At 34.6% G+C, this 14,868-nt stretch overlaps 1 protein-coding gene across 1 annotated transcript in view; it reads left to right on the top strand.

Moving 5' to 3' along the window:
* The window catches only part of SUVH4 (histone-lysine N-methyltransferase, H3 lysine-9 specific SUVH4-like protein), a 164,242-nt gene extending 150,526 nt beyond the window's left edge, over positions 1-13,716 (top strand). Inside the window, exons 12-15 of the mRNA XM_089800519.1 lie at positions 929-1,034; positions 1,559-1,744; positions 12,044-12,277; positions 13,297-13,716. Coding sequence (XP_089656645.1) covers positions 929-1,034; positions 1,559-1,744; positions 12,044-12,277; positions 13,297-13,410 — 640 coding nt within the window. The 3' untranslated portion in view covers positions 13,411-13,716. The remainder of the gene's footprint in view (positions 1-928; positions 1,035-1,558; positions 1,745-12,043; positions 12,278-13,296) is intronic.
* The last annotated feature ends 1,152 nt before the right edge of the window (positions 13,717-14,868 follow it).

Genomic DNA, 14,868 nt, shown 5'->3' with positions numbered 1-14,868 from the left:
GGACTTCTGATTTGGAACACTACAAAAACCTTCTGAACATGTAATCTAGAACTGCAAGCCGTCACCTTCTTAAGCAGAGGAATGTAGAGCGTTGTTCCATAAAGACTTAAATTACTATTTCCTGCATGTTCAAGCTTCCCATATTGGCACCTTCGGGAGACACCTCCTACCGTCTCAACATCATCACCTAACATTATTTCAACTTTTGAATAGTCATTTGCAGACTTCTACCATCTTCCATACATCAGACAACAATAATGCCATCACATAGACATCAATGCAGATAGTAGCTTGACATCAATGACAACACTAAACACATATTGCTAATAGACATTTCCACTGTGGAGTACCTTGGCATATATAGGGAGGTGCAAAACTTCTTTTGTATTTGGAATCTCTGGTTTGAGTTATATAGTGAGTGAAACCTGATTTATTTGGCTGGGTTCTGCCCTAAAAGTGCCCTTCAATAATATTTTGTGTTAAATGGTATGTTGTAATTTGTAAAAACTTCATTTTTCCATTGGCTATGAAGTTTATAGTGGATGTCGCTTTCTGCATTTGATTTCTTACTTTTTAGTATTGAATGCCCTTAAATCCCTATTCTTCAATGTTTACACTATTTATATCTTTGATGTGGAGGCTCTGGCTTTGTTCATTGTTGTCCGGCAAAAGGGCTAGTTAGACAGTGACCGGTGCGGACACAGTTGTGTCATTTCATTGGCACTGTTTCGGACATTATAAATGTCGTGAACACTTATTTATTTTGGCATCATTATCATTGTTGTGTGCAGAAAGCATCTGATAATGAATAGTATTTTGCATTGATTATATGTTTTCTTTCCTGTTCAACCACGGGCTGAACATTCATTATGTTCATTATCCTTTTGTAGATTGATTAATGTTTCTTTCATTTAAAACTGTTGTGCAGATTGGTGGAAGCAAAGGATGTTGTATATGAATGTGGTCCTAACTGTGGTTGTGGGCCTAATTGTATCAACAGGGCTTCTCAACATGGGCTTAAATATCGACTTGAGGTTATACCTTTGATAGTTAGAATCAAATTTTTTCATAGATCAGCATTTTAAATCTCAAGCTGAGATAGAGGTCATAGTTGTCTGCACCTATGATCATTAGGATTAATTTTTAAAGAGATAAATATTAAAATTTAGGTTATGCTTACGTCTTAAAAGGACGTGCTCTATAGGGACATACATTTGGGCTTTGGTATGACAGAATATGCTTTAAAACAGCACCCCGTATTGATCCAAATATAATTTTCTGCAAATCATGCATTTTGAAGTTGCCAATTTTGATGATGCTTATAAAAATGTTACCTGCAAATCCTGAATATTTAACCAATTTACTTATCTTTCTTTTAATAGCGATACAATTTTGTTATTAATCTAAAGCATGGAAGCAGATAACTTTTGTTTTGTCTTCACCAGGTCATGTCTAAGAATTTTGGAGTCAAATGTAGTTTACTTCGTAAATTTTAGTTAATAAGTGTTTGATATTCCTATGTAAAAATAACTATGGCTAAGAGCAATCTATGCTGCAGGTTTTCCGTACCCCAAACAAAGGTTGGGCTGTGAGGTCTTGGGATTCAATTCCTTCTGGAGCTTTGGTCTGTGAATACACTGGCATTCTTATGAGAACAGATGAGCTAGATAAAAATTCAACAGATAACAGTTTCATCTTTGAAATAGATTGCCTACAGACAATGAAGGGGATTGATGGACGACAGGTAATTTATTTAGTGTTGACTTTCTTTATTGAGTTGGTACTTTTTTTCTCTGATTTAATGAGGATTGTCAACAAATTTTCTGGAATTGCATCCATGATATGTTAATGTTAGTGTAGTTTCACTTGGATAAAACTCACTGAAACTATATATATGTTATATACTTTGTGTATAGATGAGATATATACTTAACTCATTTAATACATATATCTTGAATTCTTATTAGTTATCATTAACATTTTCTTATTATCATGATTAAGCATATGATAATAAATTATATATATATATATATATATATCATTAACATTTTCTTATTATCATGATTAAACATATGATAATAAATTTTATATATATATATATATATATATATATATATATATATATATATATATATATATATATATATATATATATATATATATATATATATATATAAAATAAGAATTCAAGAGACATGCCTCTTAATATAATATCATATGCATATGCATTGAGAATGTAACTTGAAACACATAGAAAAATGCATAAGTGCTATTACAAGTTACAGTAAAGACAAAATGATCCTACTTTATCATGGTTTCAGAGCAGGTTCCCTATCATCCTACGAAGTTTCAGGAACAAGAAAAATGCTAGATAAGAATTATTAGAGTGAGATTAATTATTTAGGAATTGCTCAAATTCTTCCAGAAGAATTTTATCGGAAAACAACTATTTGAAAGGCAATTTCTTCTCAAGCCTCCTACATAATTTACTTGGCACATAAATCTTTAATGTGGATAGGGAGTAATAAAGATTGTAGGTGTTCTGTTGCAATGTGTCGTTGAGGAGATACTTCTGAGGTGTCCTACGATAGGGATTGTAAAAGTTTGATTCGCTTCACAAACACTAATCTTGATGACAATGTATTTGATGATATTTGGGGTTTGCCTCATGTGAAAGTTATCCATCTAAGCTCTAATAAATTTGAAGGTGGGATTAACCCTCAGATCGAAAATGCAAATAATTTATCAAAGCTTGTTTACAACATGGCAATATTCTCAATGAGGCATGCGTTGGATGAAATACTTGAACCAGTTTCTGTACATTGTCATGCGCATGCTTTTGTCCCTTCGTTCCTCATCAGAGTTGCCCTATAGAAAGCTGAAATTCGTGTTGACGAGAACGAATTTTGGAAATGGCGATGCTCGTGTTGAGGTTGTTGACGGATATGATCTTGGCAATTCCTATCATGCGATTGGGATCGATAAACAATGAGTTGGGTGCTGCCAATGATGATGCTGAAACCTCGACCATCAATAGTGGCAGAGCTTGAAATTGACAGCTTGTCCTTTAAAAGGATGTTCATGCTCTGCGAAAATTAAATCCACACGTTTCTCTTGGCAAGACTATATCTCAGGCTGCCTAACTATAGTGACTGTGGGGAGTCAAGTGACTTGGTCACCATGTAAGACTACCTTACGTGCCTCCCGTGGTGGCGGAAGCAAAGCCAAAAGCGCAATGAGGCTATGCATGCCCGATGGCATAGGCAGATAGTGAGCATTGTGTTTCATGTCCATCCTTCGGGCATTTAGGATTTATTATTTGAAATACAAGTCGAACTCAATGGGCATCATGAACGTGTTGTTGGACATGGATGAGTGTGAGAGATTTGAGATACAAGTCTATCATATTCAAATCAAAGCAATTGTCTTGGATATGATATGGTGGAAAATACACATTTGTCATGACAATAGAGTGGGCAATGATTGAGCTACTGAGAAACCCTAAAGAAATGGTTAGGGTGCAACAAGACATTAAGGAAGAGTCATCTTGTAAACTTAGACTACCTGTGCTTTGTAGGAAACACTTCAATTTCATCCACTTGTGATCTTTCTTTTGCTGAACAAGTCCACCTTGGGTTGCATATGGGAGGCTTCTGTATTGACTAGCAAGAGATTAATTGTTTATGTCCTTCTGACATTGAGATCAAGATGATTATCTCTTCAATATTTGGACGCATCATTTGAGACATCAAACAATATTTATGCAAATAAATCAAAGCTTAGAATATATAAAGTAAGTGTATTATGCAAAAGAGAGAAATCGATACCCAACACACACAGATCCATCTGTCTTAGGAAGTAGACAACACAATATTTTTCTTAGAACAATTAGAACTCTATAACTCAAAATGTCGTGTACGTGTAAAAGAGAATGCATTATGGAGAAATTCCATAATGTTGAGCACGTTGTCATGTGTTTGAAGATAGTTTTTGAATCTATACAAGATTTGATCAAAGCTGCAGACATATACCAGGAATTAAGAATGCAGTGGAACCGTGGGTACATTTCAGAGCATTTGAGTTGGGTCAAGAGTTCTCATGTGATCTCATTTACTTATCACGGCTACATCGTTGTCGATGGGTTGGGTCAAGAGTATTTTTCTGTGATCTTAGATTGAATCTATCTTGGGTTGGGGGGAGCTCAAGAAGATAGCCAAATGACATGTTCTGAAGAGGTTTCTTGCTTTATATAAGTATTTAATGGATGAAATATTATCCATCCTTTGGGGTTTGGTTATAATGTTGTGTAGAAGAAACTTTAACATGGTATTTAACAATTTATTTTCAAGGTTGAGCCTTCAAAGATTACTAAGAATAGTTTGTTTAGAACCCTTCACCACAATTCTATCAGGGGGACATTACAGTTTGCATGGTTGTCTTAGCAACCATTTATTATATGACAGTGACTCCATAGTTAACATGGTTGTGTTGACGACGACATGAACCTGAGATAGATTATTGCTTTCATCCTTGTCACAATTGGAGGGCTATCACTTCCAGATTTTGTAGAGTCTTTCCTAGGTTATATTTTTCAGATTGTAAGAGGGTTAACATTTCCATATTTTGCATCATTTGCAAGGGTTGAACAAAGATATCTACACTGCCTCAAAATTTATACTTATCACCTCTTAAGCTAAGGAATAATATTTCCTTTGCAATACTACAAGTAGGGTGTATGATATTGTAGTTCATAATATGAAGACATCTTTTAGCTTTACTATAGAAGAGAGTACCAGTGTTGCAAAAAGATAAACAAAAGGAAGTTAACTATATTTGATGCGATGCAGAACTATTCAAATGATATAAGAATAGGAATTTCACATTGTGGGGGGAATAATAATTAATATTCCACTCCCAAATTTGAACCATTCTTAGTGAGGAGATGATTCAAAAGAGATGTCTCTCATATAATCTAAGAAGGCACTTTTTTGATATGGACCTTCATTAAAGAAACTCGTATCAAGGATGTGCAGATAAGTATTTATTATCTTTGAGTGTTACATTTATCCAATTGTATTTCTATACATACTATAAGAGTTATTTGCCTTAATTTTTTCCATTATCTCTAAGGATAATCTTGTAGGAAAAGAAGAATGGTACATTAGGCATGCTAGCACATATTTTGCAGGACTCAATCCTATCACAATAGCTCCAAAGAAGTTTTGATCTACGATTCATTAGTCATTTGATGTTCATGCTGGATAAAGTGAGGTTCTTGAAGTGAATATCTTTTATGATTGACATTATGAGTACCCTTATAAGCAAGAGGGAGTTTGGTACATCTGTTAGAGAGGGAGGAGACATATGATATGTTTCAGTTTGCTGCCAAAAATCTTGGTCATATTGGTTCAAAAGGAATAGACTATGTTGAGATGGTTTCTCTACTAATCATAAAATTATAGTAGTTAAAGGGACTATGATTCACGAGATGATGTTCCGTGTGATCCAAGGATGTCTAGACTATAAATAGACAGATGCTTGTGAACCAAGGAGCATGATAGTTCATTAGAGGCAACCTTGGACAAAGAGAGGGAGTAGATAGATGATATGCTTCAGATTTAGAGGGAGTTTTGACACCTTATTGAAAATAACCTTGACAAGGAGGTCAAAAGTTTAGTGTTTCTTCGTGAAGAAGTTCCAAAAGAAATCCCTCGTAATAAATTCTTCCCTATGAGAGATAAGTTTGAGGTGAAAACCTTATTCGCTGATGTGATTCATGATGGATGTCATGAAAACACCACATGATAGTGTCCGTGGTGACTCCATATGAACTTTTGATGTCACGTAAGTACTTGCCCGTTGTGTACATCATGAGGAAGTGACGACTTCTAAATAATTATCACTTGTATTTGCAGAAGTTATTGGAAGGTGACGATCTCACAATAAAGTAAGTCATGATATGCATTTTGTGCGAATGTTGAAATAGATCATGAAAGGCTTTATCTTGTAAATAAAAAACTAAGTGCTAGGTGTCATTAAATTGATGGTCTATAAGTTGTTTGTATAGATATATGGTAGGCATTTGGTGAATATCTTGCCTTGATATGCTGATAGATTACCGTATTGAGTACTTGGTGAATATCATTTAATTGATGTTATGATAGGCCATTACTCAGAGTAAATTGATGGATATCGTGTGTTGATATTTTGATAGGCCAATAACTCATGTTATCTAATATGATAACAAAATAGTATTTGTTGAATATCATGTGTTGGTATTTTGAAAGGCCAATACTCTTATGATATGACATAATGGAAGTTTTATGATCAAAGATTTCCTTGATGTATCATTCCTAATACTACTAATGGTGTAATATTTACCCATGTGTTTATCCTTCTTCACTAGGAGGGAGATTTAATGTTAGTGTAGTTTCAGTTGGATAAAATTCACTGAAAAAATATATATGTTATATACTGTGTATATATAAGATATATACTGTGTATATATAAGATATATACTCAACTCATTTTATATATATATATATAAATTTATTATCATATGCTTAATCATGGTAATTAGAAAATGTTAATGATAACTAATAAGAATTCAAGAGACATGGCTCTACGGAGACACATCTCTTAATATCATATAAATATGCATTGAGAAGGTAACTTGAAACATAGAGAAAAATACAGAGTGCTATTACAAGTTACAGCAAAGACAAAATGATACTACTTTAACATGATGAAACCTAAATTTGAGGATAATAAATATATATCTGAAAATTTCCTTCTTGAAGGCAAGTCACGGTTAACTTGTAAAACAGCTATTGATTGTATGGAGTAGCCCATTGACAAGAGAGTCTACATACACAAAACTGGTTTTTCCCTACAGAAACTGATTTCCCCTAGATGGATAAATATATGCTGATGTTTGAAGATATTGGGAAAGTCTTTATTGATACCAATAATACAATTAGTCTCTTCCGACCACTGACTGTTGCCTTAGTTGTCACCTTTTCATAGTGGGAGTATAGTTATAGCATATTGGAACTCGAGGGTTTTAACTTTTCTAGCCCCTTCCACTGGTTTTCTTAGAACTAGTATAATGAAATGTATTTAAATAAACAATCTATTTGATGTTCATTCTTGTTTCAACAGTCCTTGGCCAGAACATCGAGGATGAGAAAGTAACCAATAGAAGGGATCTTGCTTTACCTTTTAAGTTATCATGTCTTCAATCCTTTTACCTTTTTCCTCACTGTAATTTTTGGTTTCCTTCCTAAAACATAGGAATAGCCATTTGCTAATAGATGAATCATTGTGAAATTTTACGTTTAGAGGAGCTTTTTCATTTGTATGTTTTAAATGGGATGATTAGGCTAAAGTCCAAATCCAAGAGATGTTAATTTCTTGCCCTGAAATAAAGATAAACAACAATAAACAAAATAAAGAACACTAAGATATAGAAAGACATAATAATTTATCCTAGGAAAATCCTCCAGCTTGAGTGGAAAAATATATGGTGCTTAGCTTCTGGGAAAAATATAGCTGCACCAAAAAATATTTCTTTATTAAATAATTGAGGTCGTGAGTACAATGCTTCTAACTCAATACTTTACTCATCACTCAAAGCAATAATATATATCTTGAATTGAAGAGTCTTCATATTGTAACCAGCAGTCTTCATCTTCCAAATGCGAGTCTCTTCATATTTCCAAACGCACATTTCTTCACATGGTGCATGTCTTTTCATATTTCCAAACACATGTCTATGAAAGAGCACCATGCAAGTAATCAGGATATCTCCTGCAGCTACAAACATCAAGACTTCTCTTAGCAAAGGAGATGTCATTTGCAGATTTCATAACATCTTGAAAAACACAATGGCGGCACCCATGTGTGTCAGCAAAAAATCTTTATCACAAAATTTCTTAGCTTGATATTTGCCATGGCTATTCCAAGAGGGTGGAGAAATAGAAAAACTAAATTATGGAGTTTCACACATGATGACCACCATACTTACTCGCAGAGGGAAGATCCACCATACCTACTTCTAGAGGGTGGAACGAGGGATTTCATCTCAAATTTGTCCCACAGAAGAATGTGTCTCCACCATGCCTACTTGTAGAGGGTGGAGCAAGGGATTTAACCTCGAACTTCTCTCGTAGAGAAGACCTCATTAACAAGGGATTTCATCTCCAACTTCTCTTGCAGAGAAGAACTCATTAACAAGGGATTGCACATTGAACTTCTCCCTCTCAGAGAAGAACTCATTAAACAAGCAATTTCACCTCGAACTAATCTTGCAGAGAAGAACTCAGTAACCAGGTATTGCACCTCGAGTTTCTCCCTCTCAAAGAAGAAGAAATTACAGTACATGATAAGAACAATTGAGTGGTGAGACTCTGTCTCAGCAGGGGCTGCATTCTCACAGCTATATTAACACAATAAATTACGAACGATTCCAATGCATGAGCAAACAAGGATCTTTTGCAGTCACACTGCTACTTGAGCTTGCTGATCCTCTGTAAAGGACTTAGCATTCAACATATGCTGTTCATGCTCCTTCTGAATCTCATTTTTTCCTCTTCGAAGAAACAAATCATAATGACAAACTCAGTAGGATCTTCCTCTATAATGAAGTTACGTGATAGAAATTCAGCCCTATGGCTGCCAGCAGTGTCTTCATGTACATTTTTTTATAGCCCGCATGACTCTGCATGAAATTTCTCATCATCCCATTGCTTCTTCATCCGTACTTGAAGCATTTCAGGATAGATTAGTAGTAGTTCAAAGAATCAAACTAATTTAGATCAATGCTAAAGATTTACATGATTCACTATTCTCAATATTATAGCATGAATGTTACTACATAAAATTCATGAACAATATTAAATATAAAAGAAATCCTTATCTCTGCAAATTTGGGCACTGAATTATCCTCTTTGTAATGTATTCAGATCCAACGCAGTCAAAGTGAAAATAACATCCACACTTGAGCTTGACAACAGAACACTTTGCATCATTCACAACAACAGCTTCAAGACGTACATAACATTTATTGGCAGCAGCCCCTTTGAATCTTTGGTTTCCCTCTTGCCTTCACAGTCTCCTACACATGCAAGGCCTCCTTGGCTGAATATCAGTAGTTCTGTTCACACTGTCACTGATATCGTCTGGCATTTTCCCCAAGAGCAGGGTTCAAAACCACATTCCCAATCAGATACTGAAGGGAACATTGTATCCGTACATGAAGCAAAACACAATTAGTCACAAATATAAAATGACCAAGATAAATATATAGTCAACCAAATAGATTGAAACAATATTATAACATATGGAAAAATCACAATTATAGAGAAAAGACACATGGCTTCAACCGCAAGGAAACCACAAAGAGAGAATTGTAAAAAACACACCTGAGAGAGAGAGAGAGAGAGAGAGAGAGAGAGAGAGAGAGAGCTGCATGAGGCTCTCTGACGGTGTGAGAGCCAATGCACAGCAGCTGTGATTACTACTTTTCCTTCATTCCGTGTATTGAAGAGAACATTCTGAGAGTGAGGAATCCATTGCAAACAATATTTGTAGAATATATAGTTCGTTTCAGTCACTGTCATCCTCAATCAATTTTCCAAAACTATGCAAAAGAATTTGACTCTCACAAGTCCCTCGGCAGACATGCAGTTAACAACAGTTTCATTACTCATAATCAAAGAATTTAGAAGAGACTCACCAAGATAAAACCTCCTTGAACATTTAATCGTGCCTATCCCAGCAACATAATATTTCACATGAATAAAAGGAGCAAACTTTACAAATTTCACAAAAAATAGATAGATGCACGATCCAGACATACAACACATGGCTCTTGTGCTCAATGCATAGCAGGATATACAGAGATCTTCCTCTTTCATCCGCAAAATACCCTTTAAAAAATGTGGGTGCTGGTACATGCACACAGAAGGCCAACACAACAGCCTTGACTTAAAAGCTAAATAGATTCACAGCAAATTTCTACCAATTGACAAACAACTTTAAGAAACCATTCAACTCTGCAGAGAATCAATTAGATTGAAACTGACGACCTCATGCATGAAATAATGACTCCTGCTATTGGAGTTTATTCTCAGCAATTTTCAAATATAATTTCCTTGGCAGAAGTGTACAAGGTGATAGCCACATAAATTTTTACAGGCAGGCACAGCTAAGGCCAAACGTTGAGCTCCCACAACAAATTGTCATTCACCCCTATATGATAGCTAGTGGTTGAGATTGTGCCACAAACTATACGAAGTCTCTTCCACGATGATTGGTCCAGCTCGTACAAGCTATTCACTGCACCACCAAATTATGGTTATGGTCTAATTCGCTACTACACAAAGCCCCAAAATGCATTATTCCAAAAGAATGACAATGTAGAAGACAGTTCAGAATGCAAGGTGTCACCACTGGAAAAGAGGACAAGAAATATATTCACAGTAGCACTTCACACAATATGACTGCTGATACTGATCTTTACTTGTGGCAATTGCAAATCTTTACTGCTGTATTAAAACTTAATTTCAAACTTCACAGTAGAATATTTATTTTATCAATTAAGAACTTTAATTGAAGTAACCTCCACCAATACTAATCACCGGTTGGTATCATAATATCAATCAATCACAAATATTGAAGAGTCAAAACTTAGACGGCTGTATATTGAATCTGTCTCATACATTCCTACTGCCATACTTATAAAATTCAGAACTAGGTAATTTAATTTCCAAACAAGAAATGTATCTCTTAATTTTTCAAAACTGACTTTGAATCCTACCAGATTTAGCACTATTGTAGACTCCGTCGCAAATCTACCACTTGAAGATTAACCAGGTTTCTGTCCAGCTCTCCTGTCAAATCCCTGAAAGTTTTTGACCCTAGAAATATCCAGCCAATGCGAATGTCCCAGGCAAATTATCAAATATAAAAATAAAATCTGAACATAATGAACAAGTGAAACTCTTTTATTTGCTATTATCTAACCCGCTCTGATGCTATTTTTATGTTTTGCCCTGAAATAAAGATAAACAACAATAAACAAAATAAAGAACACTAAGACACAATAATTTATCCTGGAGAACACTCCAACTTGAGGGGAAAAATATAGGCACACAAAAAAATATATCTCTTAATTAAATAACTGAGGTCTGAGTAGAATGCTTTTAAGTTTTAACTCAATACTTCACTCATCACTCAAAGCAGTCATATATATCTTGAATCAGATGCTCTTTATATCATGACCAAAAATCTCTTCATTTTCCAAATGCATGTCAATTCACATGTTACATGTCATTTCATATTTCCAAATATGTGTAAATGAAAGAGCACCATGCAAGTAATCAGGATATCTCCTGCAGCTACAAACATCAACAAGGGATGTCTAGCTCATCTGTCTGATTAAAACTCTGTTTTGAAAAAGAAACACAGATGGGCCGTTGGCCCTATCATAGGCTGACCCATAGGTCATTTTTTGGTGAAATTAAGACATAAGATACATGGGCGTGGCATTGCCCCTGGCATTGGCTGATACACAGGTCAATATATTCCTGTTCAAAATTTTTGAGATTGAAATCAGTTTTCTTTATGCAAGGATTTAAATTTATCACGTGAGGCTAATTTACTTATTCTTGTTCGAATTTGAGCTTTAACTCAAGTAGCAGTATTTTCTCTTGAAATTTGGGCCAGAACTTCTAGTTAAAATTTTTGGTTTAATATGTGCACTTGAATTTCAATCATTATGGAAAGACAAAATGAAATTAACACAGAACACTCGTATACCATATAGCATACATTTACTTGGTGCTAAAGTGATAATACTGATCATGCCATAATGTTAGTAGCCATTGACTACCTCTGATATTTCATTTATGATGTAAGTGTTTGGAATGTTTTCAAGTAGTCAAGTTTGCATTGCAATCTCTGGGATGTTTTGCATTTGTAAAATTTGAAATCATAAAAAAAACTCTTCACACATTTTGTTTCGTATTTTACTATCTGGCAGAGGCGCCTAGGAGAGCTATCAAAGCACAGAGACATTCAAATGGACAAGCTTGACGATAAGAAAGATGGACAACCTGAATTTGGTATTGATGCAGGAACAACTGGAGGAGTTGCCAGGTTCATCAACCATAGCTGTGACCCAAATCTTTTTGTGCAATGTGTATTGAGCTCTCACCATGATGTCAGGCTTGCACGGGTTATGCTAGTTGCATCTGATAATATTCCTCCACTTCAGGTATAAAATGCAATTCATATGACCTGCATGAGTTCTTGCAGTTTTTTTCCAAGTTGCAATTGTTAGTTGTAATGGAAAGGTGAGATCATGGGTACCAGGAAATAGGGACTGTTGTTGTACTTAAGATGGGGTCTGATGCTGGTACAGGAGAGAGGGATAGGGCTGGTACACCATTTTCAAAGATAGTTGGAAATCGGTGCCTGGTGATATTGCACACACAATTTAAGTTTAAACAAAAATAACCATACAATGTGTATGCAAATATCAAAATTGTAAAATATTAAAATACGTAATTTTTTAATATTTGGAAGGTTTTGAAATAAATGTCAACAGAAGCAAATATGAATGATATTGATGTTTATTAATCATTATTACAATATAAAATATTATAAAATAAAAACATGGTATTGGGGTCCTTGGAGATGATTACATTTCCAATCAATTTATAAAACTTCAGTGGATATACACACCTTAGCCCTTGTTTCTCCTTGTACAATTACCTTTTTAAGGTTTGATAAGAAAGTTTTATGCTACAAAACAAACTTATTAATTTTAACACAAATAATAAATTTTACAAGTGGATTAGTGCATTTCTTTACTGCTTTTAGCTTTTGTCAGCCACACATCGGCATTTTAGGAAAACCAAGTTTACATAATTAAATTTGAGAAACCGCCAGAGGAAATTTTCTCTATTTCTAATGGATGCTTCCAAGAGGCATATAATGATGCAAATAATCTTCATCAAGTCTCATAAGATTTAGAGAAATCACTATATGGGTTTCTAAGACAAGGATCTACTCCAAATATGGGATACGAGTACCAAATGTCAGGGAATGAGTCTCCTAGCAAGTATGGGTTAGATTTAACTGTCAACCTGCAAAGTCCAATTAATATAAAAAAATAACTTGCACCGAGGTATTTTGAATTTTGCTGCATGCTGATGGATAATTAAATTTATGTTTCATCTTTTAGCAAGTTGAAGCTTGAGGCTGACAAAATTGTTTTCTAAAAAACTGCAGGAGCTTACCTACGACTATGGCTATGTTCTGGATAGTGTAGTTGATGGAGAAGGTAGAATCAAGCAAATGCCATGCTATTGTGGTGCCATCGATTGTAGAAAACGTTTGTATTAATGTTCTTCACAATTGCTTGAAACATGTGAAACTGCATATTTAAGCTTGTGATGGATTCATAATTGTGCTAATGCAGTTGGTAGTTGAAACCAACTGAGAGCACTTGAGTTGTCTTCATGATTTGTGAAATGATTGCTGTTTTCCTGTAATCACCAATTTGCTTAGATTAGGAGAACAGCACTGATGAAAAAGTTCTGGGAATGTCAACTGGTTTTCAAAAAGCCATTTACCATTTGTTTGGTAATTTTGTCCTTGAAATTTGTTAATCTATAATATTTATATAGCAACGGAAAATATTGTTCTTAAGGGACAACCTTGTATCTATTTTGGATATCTGCAGTTTTCAATGTTATCATTATCCATATCCCTTAGTATTGTTGGTGAGTCACTTCCAACACTCGCTTGAACTCAGCGAGTCTTAGTGGAGAATGTGATAATTGTGTTTACTCTTGTTTTTTGTCCATTTCTGACAATGTATTGTTGGGTCATTAGAATGATCTATCACCGAGCGATCAGAAGTGTTGAAAATAGGAAAAATTTCATATGCCATGAAGGTCAATGTGACTCAGGCTTTTCCGGTTTGGTGCCAGGGTTCTGCCATCCATGTCATATAATACAAGAAGGATCTTTCTAGGATGCTGCCCTTCAATGTCATATCCCATTTTAAGATATAATTTTAATAATTATTAGATACTACAATGTTATTGAATAAATAATAAAGTTATATTAAAACTAATACTAAAATATAAAACAAGAAAATAAATATATTAAAATAATATTTAGTATGATATTTGAAAAAATAATAATTAATAAGAAATTAAAAAAATGACAAAATTTGGCAATCATGTGAAAAAAAGTAGAGTAGGTACTCGGCAATCAAAACAAATATAGGCACCCTAAAATAGAGCATTTTGTAGATATCGGGAACAAATCTAGGGCAAAATATTGTTACAGATATTCCTCTGCAGGCACTTGGGATTTACCACATTCAAAATATGCTGTGAAGATTGCGAATAAGTTTTCCATCTTGGCAAATTTGGAAGAAAAAAAGAAACAGAATCAACATCTCTGTGAATCAATTCCGCAACAAGATGTGATATTTGGAAGGAGTCCCATGTCAGATTTCTCAAGCTAAATCCATTCATGATGCATCAAAATTAATTGGTAACTTTCTTCCCTAGCCAATTTTCACTATAGATAGTTTGGATAATCAATTTAGGGTTTTCAATCTTACAAAGTACGCCCACCTCAACCTCTATAAGTCGCCTCAACTTCCATCAAAGTTTGATAGGATAGCTTCTTTTGCTCCTTGTCACTCCAATTGGTCTAGAGCTGTTGTGTCTCATGTACCCCTATATCCCTCCACATAGGTGATCCACGAATAGGGTTAACAGGAATTCATCAAACCCTAAGGGAAAGTTAGATTCTAAGGCTAATCCAGTTTGTGAAGATAATTCC

The sequence above is a fragment of the Cupressus sempervirens genome, chromosome 9 (assembly GCF_028749045.1).
Source record: "Cupressus sempervirens isolate cs-2001-9-10 chromosome 9, ASM2874904v1, whole genome shotgun sequence".
NCBI classification, from domain to species: Eukaryota; Viridiplantae; Streptophyta; class Pinopsida; order Cupressales; family Cupressaceae; genus Cupressus; species Cupressus sempervirens.
The sequence above is the reverse complement of the archived record's forward strand: the minus strand, read 5'-3'. Positions and strand labels throughout refer to the sequence as shown.